The 12,993-nt window shown below is 38.8% G+C and overlaps 1 protein-coding gene across 6 annotated transcripts in view; it reads left to right on the forward strand.

The window, feature by feature from the left end:
• ATG7 (autophagy related 7) overlaps positions 1-12,993 on the forward strand; it is a 101,231-nt gene that overhangs the window by 37,358 nt on the left and 50,880 nt on the right. For all 6 annotated transcript variants that reach the window (XR_010614273.1, XM_065687117.1, XM_065687114.1 and 3 more), the window contains one exon: positions 562-684. Coding sequence is in view for 5 of the 6 variants with exons in the window: in XM_065687117.1 (XP_065543189.1) it covers positions 562-684 (123 nt within the window). In the remaining variant the exon portion in view is untranslated. The remainder of the gene's footprint in view (positions 1-561; positions 685-12,993) is intronic.

Below are 12,993 nucleotides of genomic sequence, written 5' to 3' on the forward strand. Positions count from 1 at the left end.
TAAAACCTTCCTGACAATTCTTTTGCTAGTCTGTAAGATTCTAACAGTAAAAGATAAATAGGGAAAATCAGAGTAGGAAAATAAAAAGGCCTTTAAGATACAGTGGTCTCAGAAACATGAATCTCTGGAGATTGGGAGGATGTTGGACTTGGACACTTACTCGGAGAACTTTTCGTCTGTCCCAGCATGGTTCTTTCCCTTAACTGATGCATTGGAACAGTCTTTTACTGTGTTTTGTGTAACTCGAATGCTCCTTTCACGACTTTGCAGCTAAGTTTTTCTACTTGCCATGTCGTCTGTCTTGTTACAAGCTTAAAAAATATATTTAAACCAGAAAATCTTAAACCTCACTTCTCTTCCCTCATACCTGCTCCTTTCTTCACCTTAGAAATTGAGTTGGGAGAAGTGGTGGTTCTTTTCTCCATAATTTTTACCTGTTTACAATATAAAGTCATTTTCTGAGTGTTCGGAAAGATTGTACTTTTATTTTGTAAGCAAAATGTGATGAGGATGAATCACATTCAGGACACTAAAACCCTTTTCTGTTTGTTTCTTTGACAGGTCCTTGACCAGTATGAACGAGAAGGGTTTAATTTCCTAGCTAAAGTTTTTAATTCTTCACATTCCTTCTTAGAAGACTTGACGGGTCTGACTTTATTGCACCAGGAGACACAGGCTGCTGAGGTAAGAAAATGTAATTAGGATAATAAGAATAAAGAGATGGCAGTCAAGTGTGCTTGGTTTTATGCTCAGCTGTATAACCATGTGATTAAATGAATCGCTGATAGCATCAGCAGTGGTGCTTGATTTACAGGATGATTTACACAAGCCACATGGATAATCCATCCGGTAAAATAAGATGTGTCCTTTTGATGTTACAGAATAAGAAATATTGTTGGATGTGAGAGATCATTCTTTTTGTAAGAACAGATGATGTGATGCAGGTTGACAGCCAGTTAGAGATGTGCAGCATCATTGTTATTATACATTTTATTGTTGTCTCATTTTGTGAAATACAGAAATATTTTAAGTAACAGTTGTTGCTTGACAGCTCTGAATGTGTATCAGGAGAGCTCCTGTCTGTTAGGCTGTTCCTGTGGCAGTGTAAGCTGCAGTTTGTGCAAGCCTTATGAGTGTACAGGTACTGATTGTAGGTAGCCACAGTCTTTACACAGGTTCCTACGTAGGTTAGATATTATCTTCAATTACTTGAATTTCTTATGTCTGAGTTGTCAAGAATTGCTTTTAAATAAACCAAGTGAACCTATGTCATGTGTTGTAAGGAAGTCGGGAATCTTTTTAGTTCAATCTGAAATATTATTATACTGCCTGATGGATCATTATATGGGGAAAGCAATGCTGTTTATTCCTCTACTTACAGAAGTTGTAATGTGGAATGAAACTGGGGTATGTTTTGCTCTCATGGGTGATAACCCTGTCTAAAGACTTGTGATACTGAGTTGGTCCCATAAAAAATGAAACAGGTATCTGCCTTACTATTGTGTTTGAGCAGTGATGTGTAATCCTTCCTCTGTCTGTGAATGTCTGTGCTGTTCTACATGTGTAAGTGAATTTTGGTGGAGTCATATCGCGTGGATGTTTCTAAAGTTGCCTTTGAACTCTCTTTAACTCTTCTATTACGTTCTGCCATTGGTGACTCTGAAAGAGGTGGTTTTGTTGTCCTCCACTCTGCATGATCTGGGGCAGTTTTTAAAACTTTGGGGTGCATAGGAGAGTGCTTTCAGTATATTTTCTGCTGAATTGTTCCTGTCTTTTGAGCTCATTTTTCTGATGCAGGGCAGATTGTGTCATTTATATTACCGAGTTTTAAAACTGTGAAATGGTTTTTCAGGTTTCTGGCTGCTTTTGAGCTGCTGTTGGCAGAATATATTCTCTAAAATGGAGACATTAGATTTATGAAGAACAGTGCTCTTGAGGTTGGTTTAGGATATTCTTGATTCCTGGATTTCTAAAAACAGCAACAAAAGTAGTGAGGGAGGTTTCATAAGACAGGTATGGGCCATTTTTATGGCTCCATGTGTGATCATTCTGTTGAGAAGTTACTTGCCTGTCTGCACTCAGACTCTTCAAAGAGATCTTGTGGATAATTGTTGGGTTTGGTGACCATCAAAATGGCTCCTAATAACTGAAGATTTTCCTTTCCTCCTAGCTAGGAAAATTTGACCAGTGCTGTTGCTCCACTGTAAAGAAAATGGACATGTAAAATTACATGTCACCCACCCAATCTTAAATTTGCGACAGCAGCATTATGATTATGCTGCAATTCTGCGTATGAAAGAAGTGATATTAAGTACCTGATAGGGAAAACTGATCTGAAACTACTCAATCTTCTTTTTTCTAAAGGGATCACTCCTAAAATGTCAGTTCATTGAGAGTGTTTAATAGCATGCTTTGCTTAGAATATTTTGTTGTGGTCAGAACAGGAGGTTTTGTCGTACTGGTCTTATGCTTCAGCATATTGCATGTTAAGTTAAATCGCACACTTAACCTTCCTGTTTTTTTTTAATTCACCTAACAAATGCTTAGCTGCCTTCATGATGTGTGTACAGAAGGGCTTTAATGAGCTAAATACTAAACTAATTCTATAAAATAGCTTCGGAGTTGCTTAAAAGAGAGTCCAGATAAGTCACGCATGTCCTGGAGGAGTGGCTTGAGTACATTAAATAGAATGGGTTTGGATGGCCTGAAGCTTCCATGAAAACCTTCCCTCTCTGCATGCTTTGTTCTTGGCCGGATCAAAGCAATACAATTTGCAGTAAGATATGGAAGACTTTCCACTTACTGAATATCCTTTTTGCTTGCATTGTTCAATTTCCTGTTCCAGTGCTGAGCTGTTGACCTAAGTGTTAATGCCATCTTGACATCCTTGACCTCAGCTTTTTAAAATGACTGATAAGAATAGAATCATAATTCAGTGTGCAACCAGAGTAGGAATCATAACACTGATTTAGTTTGTGGTTTAAATTTCATTCCAACTACAGAGCTTTAGTCAATAGAGCACCTATTTCTTTAACATGAGATGCATCAGGAAATTACAGATGTTCTACATGAGTTACTTAGCATGACAATTTACTTAGTAAATAATAAAATTAGCAAGTGCTTCTATTCAGCCTTGAAATGACAGTAAATTTCAGGCATCTGCTTTTTCCACATCTGGCTTTAATTTAGGTTCTATTCTTGGGGTTTTTTAATACCAGTTAGATACTTACATATGGCTTCAGCAAGAGGCTCTGGTGACATGCATGGCTATGAAGGCCAGTGGGAGCTGTGGGAAACTCCCAGGTCAGCACTTAGACCTTGTTTCCACTGGATGCAGTTCACTTTGGGACCTGGCCAAGCTCACGTAAAAGCTGCATTCTTGTTTTCCAGATAGCTTTGTCTCCTTATTCCTAACTAAAACTTTTTCGCTTTATGGTAGTCTATACTAGTGCTGGTGAAACAAGTATTCCACAAGAAACTAAAAATTCTGATGTTTGTAGATGTGGTGCTAAAGGACATGGGTTAGTGGTGGACTTCGCGGTGCTGGGCTAACAGTTGGACTTGATGATCTTAAGGGTCTTTTCCAGCCTAATAATTCTGTGATTCTGTGATGCTTGTTCACTGTGTAGTCGAGTTTAATAGCAGGGCTTAAAATAGAGAAAGCCTATGGATCTCATAAATTCTTAGTCAGAAACTGGAGGCATTGATTTGGAGGCAGAACAACAATTAACTGCATTACTACCAGCTCAGAACTTGGCTGGGCTGCCCAGAAATGGGTGCATATCATAGTGCATCTCTAAAACCAGCTGGTTTGCTTGTCACGTACACCAGACTTAACAGTGCAAAGTGTATTGGGTTTTGCTGATTTGAAGAGCTCTTTTTATTTAACCTAGTCTAAAATTACAGATTTCCCGATACACACTCGACTGCTCTGTGTTAAAGATCGGTTTGTACCAGCGAGGCACGCTTCTGGAAGTGAAAGCTGATACGTTAGTAAAACCCATGGTCAGGATGGTTCCATAGTTGTGGAAGAACCATTCCCATTTGTGAGATTTTCTAAGAACCTCCCTTCTTTAAGGATATTCATTCTATGGTCACCCTGTTTGTTCAGAAACAACTGACACTGTTCTTCCAGGCCCAGTTAAGCAAAGTAACTGAGCTTATCCCTATTTGAACATATGTAAGTACTCTTGAAAACACTGGGAATGAAGCATCTGTTGACAGGTATCGATAGAAGGAGCAATAACAACAGTGAAGAGAGATTTTTACATGAGTTTGCTGTAGTGTATGTAATTGAATTTCTATACCAGACATTTTCAGAAATAAACATAATTTCTCTCTTTTCTCAAGAAGACCCAAGTATAAATGTACTTATTCCTAAATTACTTGATGCTTTAGGCAGCTTTACTGTATGCTTTATTGGGATGAAAGAAAACCGTAAAATGCACAAATACATGTTTTGTGACTGGTTAAAACGCAAGAAGTGGCAGAACTTTTGCAATCTTAAGAGGATCGTAAAGAAGTTTGCAAAATAATCAAATCCAGACCCGAGTTCATGTTTCTGAATGTGATTATAAGGTCAGATAGCTGTGATTGTAGAGTCTGAATGGGATTATAAAGGTCAGGAGGTCATGATGTCTATGTTATTTCTCTTTAGTAATTTTATACTTAAAGTTCTTTTGTTTCTCACAAAGTATCTCTAGTTTATGACAAGTTCTTGTGGTCAGCGAATGAACCCTGCTTGGTATTTGCAGAATCCCCTTGCTGTGCTGGTGTTCTGTATCCCAAATGATGCAGATTAGAATTCCTATCCTATGGAAGGCTAGGAATAATTTTTAAAACAGCACAAAAGCAAACCCTAAATCATGCCACGAATATCCTTTTAGCCCTTTGGATAAAAGAAAACATAGAAACCCCTTTTTTATTCTGATTCTGCTCTTGAAGTTTGTGCCTGACTATTTATACAGCCATTTCTTGGGGGACAAAATTAACCTGTATAATAGGCAGCTGGTATTAAAAGTGCACTTCGTGCTTCTCCAAATTGGGAAGAAAATTCAGGGTTTCCAGTGTGCCTTGCTGTGAAAAATAACCTTATTTCTGATTGTGCAGTGTATTTGATTCTGAAACAATAACACACAAAATAAGTATGAAAATAAAACCCCTAAACAAAACCAGAAAATCCCTACTTCAGCAATGCTAGAACAGTCAATTCTGTAACTCTGGTGTTTGTTTCTGTTAGTGGGCCAGGCGGGATGCAGGATTGAAATTTGCTTGATGTTACAAAAACTTCCTACAAACCCCACCACTGATGGGTAGACCCGAATTAGTATTTGAGACTTTGCTGTGTCTTTGAGCATTTTTGTTTTCCTTCATGTTCTTAATCTGGTGTGTTTCAGGAGAAATTCACTTTGACATATTCAGGCCTGCCCTGGAATCTCTTTCCTAAGAGTTTAAGAGATTAATCTGGTTTCTTTCAGGAGCTGGGTTGTTTCTTTCTTTTTGAGTTTTCTCATGATATCCATTAGTGTCATCATTTTCCTTCATTCATCAAACTATATTTCCCAGAGCCTCAAATAATGGTAATTTTTTTCTGCAAATGAATTACTGTTGAACATGGTCCAGATGAAAAACGAGTCTCTGTTATGGTAGTTTTTTAAATGTATGTAAATTTCAATGCATTCTGGTTCTTATGCTTTGCTGTTACATGCCTAAAATAGATTGAGTGTGTCAGTCCTTCATGCAGTGCTTAGCTGAATCTGTGGTATTTCTGCTCTTGAAATTTTGCCAGGGAGAGGTAATTGTTACATCGACACAAAACAGTTCAAACTGAGTTTTATAGCCTTTGAACACACGCAGGAGTGGTCTTTTTACTGATACCTTATGCTGCTCTTTGAAGCATGTAGAAATATCTGTGAAGTGTTTCCTCTGTTTTCATGGAATCATAGAATCCCAGCCTGGTTTGGGTTGAAAGGGACCTTAAAGCTCATCCAGTTCTAACCCCTGCCACGGGCAGGGACCCCTTCCACCGGAGCAGCTTGCTCCAAGCCCCTGTGTCCAACCTGGCCTTGAGCACTGCCAGGGATGGGGCAGCCACAGCTTCTCGGGACACCCTGTGCCAGTGCCTCAGCACTGTCATATTTTGTACCATAACATGATCTCCTTGTCTTTCCCCGGATAACTGTACTGGTGACTTCACTTAGTATTACTAATAATGCTCAGTGCTGTTCTCAGGACTTACATCATCAGCCTGTGTGCTCAAATACCTGTGTTTCGTGTTGGTTTTGATTAAATATGTATTTGTGCCTTCAGGACAGGAGGGGCCTTTTGCAGTCACTCTACTTGAAGGGAAAGAAGGAGGAAGGGCAGGTAATGGTAGGGTTGTACAGAACGGAATGATTTCTTTGTGTACAGGAATGCTTCAAGGCAGGTCTCAAGGATGAGGGCCTGTCATTCTTCTGAGCTGAGAGTGCTGTAAGACCAGAGCGTGGCCTGTTGTAGTTCCAAACATATTTGCATCAGTCAACCTTCATTAATGTTTGAACTCCAAAGAGAGATTTGAAAAGTGGGGACAGCAATAGAAACACTACCCATATCTCTTCAAATGATTAAATCTGTGTTGTCACAACATGCTGTGTGAGCTTATCTCAAAAGTAGGAAACAACTTGATAAATTACTTCTACTTACAAGTTTTGACTTGGAAATGCTGGCTGTAAAAGGTGCTTCTGATGAGCTGTGTAAGTCGATAGATACATTAAACTTATGTGGTTATTAGTAAAATGAAATGAAACTTCAAATTCGAATGCAAGAATACTTGTGACAGAGAAAATAATGACTAGTCAGTGTAAATATGTACATAAAATATGTATATACAATATATATATAAAATATAAAAATATATATGTAAGTATATATTTATATTTTATTTAAGCTGCTTTGGTATCAAGCTGGGGGGTTTTATTTGAAATTTGAAACATATGGGAAAATTTTAGCCTAAAATCCCTGCAGGAAGTGGAATGATGGCATTTGGGTGAGCAACAGGTCATTTTTTTTCATGTGTTAAACTGTGAATTACTGTCACAGTGCCAAAACATTGATAGAATTTAAATCTATCTCTACATAAAATTGCACAGTAAATCTTGCATAGCTGTAAAATGGAAAGTCCTGCTGTGAATAAATAAATCGGGTTTTATGTGAGAGGAAAATGCTGTGCAACAAATAGCTGTAAGAAAGTCAGTCCTAGGACTATAGCACCTTTCCAGGTGCTGTGAGACTGCTGTAGTAGCACTAATATTTAGTCTGTGTTCTTCAGAACGCCTGTGCAGCTTTTGAGTGCTGGCTTGTGTAGGTAATAACTCTGGAGTGTTTGTCCTCTTTACAAACAGTACTGATCAGTGGAGGTTAGTACTGTTCAATAGCAGACAGTTTCTACCAAGAGGGCTCAAAGTGTCCGTGCTTTCTCGTATCTCCCGTCTTAATAATACCAGCACCTTAAGTACAGCTGCAAAGGTACGTTAGTTTTCCTTTTTATTCTAATTGCTCTCATGAGATCAGTATCTAAACGAGGTGAAAGCAATGCTTTGTTTTGTGCCATGATAGTAAATGATATTAAATTGTACTTTAAGGTTTTAGAATGTTTTCATGATGAACACAGCACCCAGAGTTTTGAAGTGAACTACTGTACTGAAGCTGTAGAATCTGAAACATGGATTTGTTGATGCCTTTAGAAACTTACCATGCCTCTAAGGCATTTAGTATTCTTAATTACATTTTTTACTGTTGCCTTCTATGAGGCAGAAGGAGACGTACCCCTGGGTTTTTTCAGCAGGATCAATCACAATGAATTAGTGTTAATATGAATGAACAGGTTCAATATTCTGGCCTAATTTCTTTGCCAGTGTCTGACATTGCAAGGTGAAGAAGTTACAAGTTACTTCTGTGACTGAAGTGGCAAATCTAGTGAATAGGGACTTGGTACATCTAAAGCATCTCGGCAGTCTGGGAGTACCCTGCTATGGCACTGAGCGCTTCAGCAACTTGAAGGTTGTGAAAGCTTCAGGGAAATGATTAACAACACTTACTAAGCAGTTAATGAGGAAGCAGCGAGGACCCAGATGTCACATGGACTGAAACCCCCTGAGACAGAAGTGCTGCAAAATTGCTTGCATTATGTCTTGGTGTAATTCTCCGTGTTTCTGTTTCACCTGCCCTGTGTATAGGTAAGGAAGTACTATCTTGAGCATTTTGACTGCTCCATCAGTCAAAACACTCTACTAATCTACTAATCCAGGCACAAAATGTAGTCCTGTATGATCTAAAGAAAGGTGATCAAACGCGTTAAAAAAAATCAGCTGAGTTGAACAGGGGGGTAGTTTGCAAAGTACTTTTCTTCCTTCTGTGTAACAGTTATCCAGAGTTTTAAGGTAAATGCTGAGTGACCATGCCTAAAAACTGGTACAGGGTTACTGGTGTATCCCTTCACAACAGTGCAGTCATTAACATTTAAATTCCTGTGAATTCTGGCCTGATCTTCTAGGAGTCTCACACCTTGAAACTCATAGGGAGTTACACGCTGAGATCCTAAAATCTTTCTTCATAATTGGATCTCAGTTTTGGGGGGCTTCTGGTCTGTTCTCTCCTTGTGCTGTATTTCGACTTCTCTCTGTCTAGAAGACTACTACTTCGCAACACTAACCATCTGTTTGAGAGGTATTTGTTACCTGGCTAGTAAGAGCCCCTGCTGACAGTTTTTTGGGCTAGGCCCCAGCTTCAAATGAGGTGTGTCATTACTAAAGCAATATTTGGCAGATTGGGATTATAACCTGCATTCTCTCTTTTTTTCGTTTTTGGGGGCAGAGGAGCCCTAGAAAAACTCTTCTAGAAAAATTTTCGAACCATGTTGGCTCCTTTTTCTCTAAAGGAAAAATCTCCAGTAAAGAAGGGAGAAGAAAATAATTTAGGGATTAAATCTCCCCCATTCCAATCTATTTTGTTTCAATGAAGAATGAACAGACTGTTCAAGATGCATTCTATTATTCTCATGTGAAGAATTAGACATAACACAGCCAAGCATGCAGATAAACTTTGTTTTATAATTAAGAACATAAATTATACCCTGTGCATCTTGGTGCAAGTGAACAGTTGCAGAGTATGTGGGCCCTTCTAGATCAGTCAAGTAAAAAAAGAAACCAAGTTTGCTGCTGGACAAATTACTACCAGATGCAGATTTCAATAAACGCATACTGCTGCAGCCTTACCCAAAGGTGCTATGAATTCCTTGAGGCAAGTCTGCCTCTGCATTCACTAAGCTGCCGAATGCTTGGCTGTTAATTGAGTTACTGTATTATGTATGAAGACATTCCATCTCCCACCCCTCCCCCAGTTGTTAACGTACTCTCTTCATCCTGTAGACCATTAAATTTTGTTTGCAAGAGTATGCAGCTGTTAACGGTGTTTGCATTCTTCTGGCAATCAGTATTTCCTCTGGAAATGCCTCAAACTTCTCTGAAGGCGTTCGTGTTAGAGTTGTGCAAGCAAGCTTGTGCTGTCAGTTATCACATATACCGTGCACACTGGTATTTCATTACTGCCAGCATGTCGTTTTAACTACAAGACTTTCTGTACAAATAGCAATAGCTTTGTTGTCCAGCTTTGTTGGTTTTCCGGTAAACATAGGTGGAACTAGTAAGTGGTAAAAAATGAAGTTGATAACAATGCAAAGAATTGTCCAAAAGTCACACAGATTTACCACAGCTTCTCTTTAATGCCAGTGATTGCTAATCCACGGTCAAAATCGGGGCAAGTAAGCATTGCAAATTGTAATAACAAAACATCAGTGTTAGGACCTATTCCTAGCCTCTGTGGAAATCTGTCATCAAGAACCCTTGGTAAACTACTTCTCAGCTTAAATTTTCACAATGTCTTAGGGTTTCTTTCTTTCTTTCTGATGTATGGAGTAATTTTCCCAGCATGGTGTGTTTAAAGATTTACATCCGTATTACTACTGTAATGCAAATGCTGTTGTCTAAAGTTGATGCTAATTTTGCAGAGGTTCATAAACCGGGCAAATTTGAAGCCTTTAAAGTTAGCACCAACCTAGCTCTTACTGCCCTGAGTTTTCTTTCTGTTTGATTCTGGCTGTTTCGCTGGCATTTCCACTTCAGTGAACATCTCTGTAAAGTGCTGGTATTTCCTTCGCTTTACTTAAGTTCAGGTTCTCCTGAAGTTCCCTTTTTACAACATCTTTTTCTTGAACACTTCATAACTTCGCTTTTAGCTGAAATCTGCTGTGCAACAGTCTTGGTTTCATGGGATTGGCTGGAGTCCTGGAAAGACCACCTGACAGCTTGGGAGTGATAAAAATTAATAACCAGTTCCATAGTTAAAACCCAGATTTGATTCCAAGATGAGCCTGTTTGTTTCTGAGAAGATAAGGATTGGTTATCTTATCACTTCAGCGATAATTTTTCCTTAGCAATGACATCCCTTAATCGATATAAGGGCAAACTGATGGAAAGTCATCCCCTTGTAAATGAAAGATGTCTGACCTGATAAGAGACATCAAAATAGTCTGTAGCATTATGCATACAATAAAAATGTTACCCGTAGAAAAACAGTTTTTAAGTTTGAAGAACGTAATATTTTGGTATTTAGATAAAAAATGCTTTAGGATGAATTTCTGTTTTCTTGAGCTTTCAATTTTTAAAAACCCCACTCTATTCATTAAATACCATGCTCCAAATGAGTGAGGAGTTGTCGCATTCGCTAGGTATTGAGTCTGGAGCACTGGACCTGAACTTCACATGTGATACTTCATGAAGCAAGAGAGCTTGTGAGTGACTGAGTTTATTTTTAAATACAGGAAAGCTTCTGTCTTTCTAAGGAGTGCTAGTGACTTCTAAAGTGTGTTAATTGTTATACAGCAACCTTAAAATCATGCAGTTTTACTGGGTGAATAGTAATGGCATTGATAAGAGGTCCTTGACATGCAAGAACATACTCTTAAAAATTAGGTTGAGTTGCAAGCCTTAGTAAGAAGTGAAAATCCCATCTAAAACATGAGTAAGAAGATGTATGAAGCAAATCTTAGTAGTTTTGTCTTCAACTTTCTCAAGTTATTAGGACTTTGTCACTGAAGGCAGGAGGGCTTGTATGGGCTCTATGTAAGTACTTACTATACATGAATAAACTTCTATCGTTTTATAGCACTGAATCAAACCTACCTGGCAATGATCTCATGCCCTGCAAGTTAAGTGTGAAATTACAGAATCAAGTTGAAAAGGACCTTTAAGATCATCAGGTCCAACTGTCAATCTGGCACTGCCAAGTCCACCACTAAACCATGTCCCACATCTACATGTGAAGAGGGAGTCAGTCATGACACCTGCCTGCTGATCAACTTGACTGGGGGTCAAGTTTAATCTCTTTATCAAGGAGGGAGGAGCCAGGGGAAACTCGACAGCAGAGTGAGGCCCCAAAGACGTGTGACATGAATGAATGCTGCTCGGTGTGCCAAGCACGGTGCTATTTTCTGGATTACACAAGGAATACATAGTTAAGGAAAAGATACAATCTGTGATATAGATGGAGCTAAGATGCTTATTTATTTTGTTGTAACTAAAGTAGAAAGAAAAGTCATAGAAATAGAGAAGGGATGCACAAGGAAACCTGTAAAGAATTAAGTAATTACTTTCTAACCTCTCCAGGGAATAGGGGTTAAGAGATACAGTTTTAAAAGTGTTTATGTTGTTGAAAAGTTTATTTATCTAGTGTCTGCTGAGACAGTGTGCCAACAACAGCAAACTTGAATGCAAGTCAAAAAGAAAAGAGAAATCTACTACTGGAAGAGAATCTGAAGGCATAACACAGCTATTTAAAATCATTACAGTGCCACAGCTGGTTTTGCTAATGTTTCTTGGTTATTTTAGAAAAAGAATGGTCTAAGTTTTAGCTCCCTTTGTCTTCTCACTTTGAGTAACTGTAGTATATGAAGTCTGCCCTCCTATGACTCATTCTTCCCACACATGCTATTTCTTTGAATAGCCCTTGTAAAAACATGCATTTCATATTAGTTGTCTTAGTTGGCAGTTGTGTAGACTTTTTTCTTCCTGGGTGAGTGATTTATATGTACTAATCTCTGGATCTGCTTTTGCCACACATGGTGCATACCAAAACAGTGGTAATTCTGTACCTGTGATCGCTGTGCTTGCATGTTTGAAAGAACAGAGCTGGCTGGTAGAGCGTATCAGGCTCTTTCTCCATAGGCAGTGGCCTTACATGTAATAAATTCTGGTATCTTGTGTGTGTTTTCAGGGATAGATAGTCATGAAGTTGAGGCTTGATTTTAATTCTTAGTAGAATTTTAAAAGATAACGGACAAAGAAGGGACAAATGCAAACTAAGATGTTATTTCCAGCCTCCAAAAGAAGCCTCTTTGCGTGAGTTTGGCTCGCTACAAGAAATACTAGAAAGAAATACGGAAGCTAAATGACTGAGGCTCATTCAGATAAAGAATTAAAGAGCATCTGTTGTAGCTTTCATATGTGAATGACTGCTGGGTGGTCTATTTTAATGTTATCATTATAGGCAGCCCTGGCAGTGTTCAAAAGACCAGCCACGGTTGTAGGCTTTCTTGCTGCTTTCACAGCAGTACTTCACATTTTCTCAGATGGCACAATGGGAGAGGCAAGCTCCCGTGAAAGAATTCCATACTGAATTACATATACTCTGTGGGTTTGCCCAACTGTGCCGGCCTGCATTCATGACACGCGTGGATATCAATACGGTCAGCATCCTCTCCAGCTGTCTTTGGTTCCCTATGGAGGGGTGAATTAACTGAGGATAGCTTTGGATTGAGTCCAGACTGTAAACCCCATGTCTTTAGATGGGTAATGAGATACTTGAAATCCTGCCATTCTTGGAATTACGGGGTTTGTGTTGGTTGGGACTACTTTATTGAGATTTCTGCTTTCTGGGTTTAATCTGGAGTTTAGTATT

The sequence above is a fragment of the Lathamus discolor genome, chromosome 7 (assembly GCF_037157495.1).
Source record: "Lathamus discolor isolate bLatDis1 chromosome 7, bLatDis1.hap1, whole genome shotgun sequence".
Classification (NCBI taxonomy): Eukaryota; Metazoa; Chordata; class Aves; order Psittaciformes; family Psittacidae; genus Lathamus; species Lathamus discolor.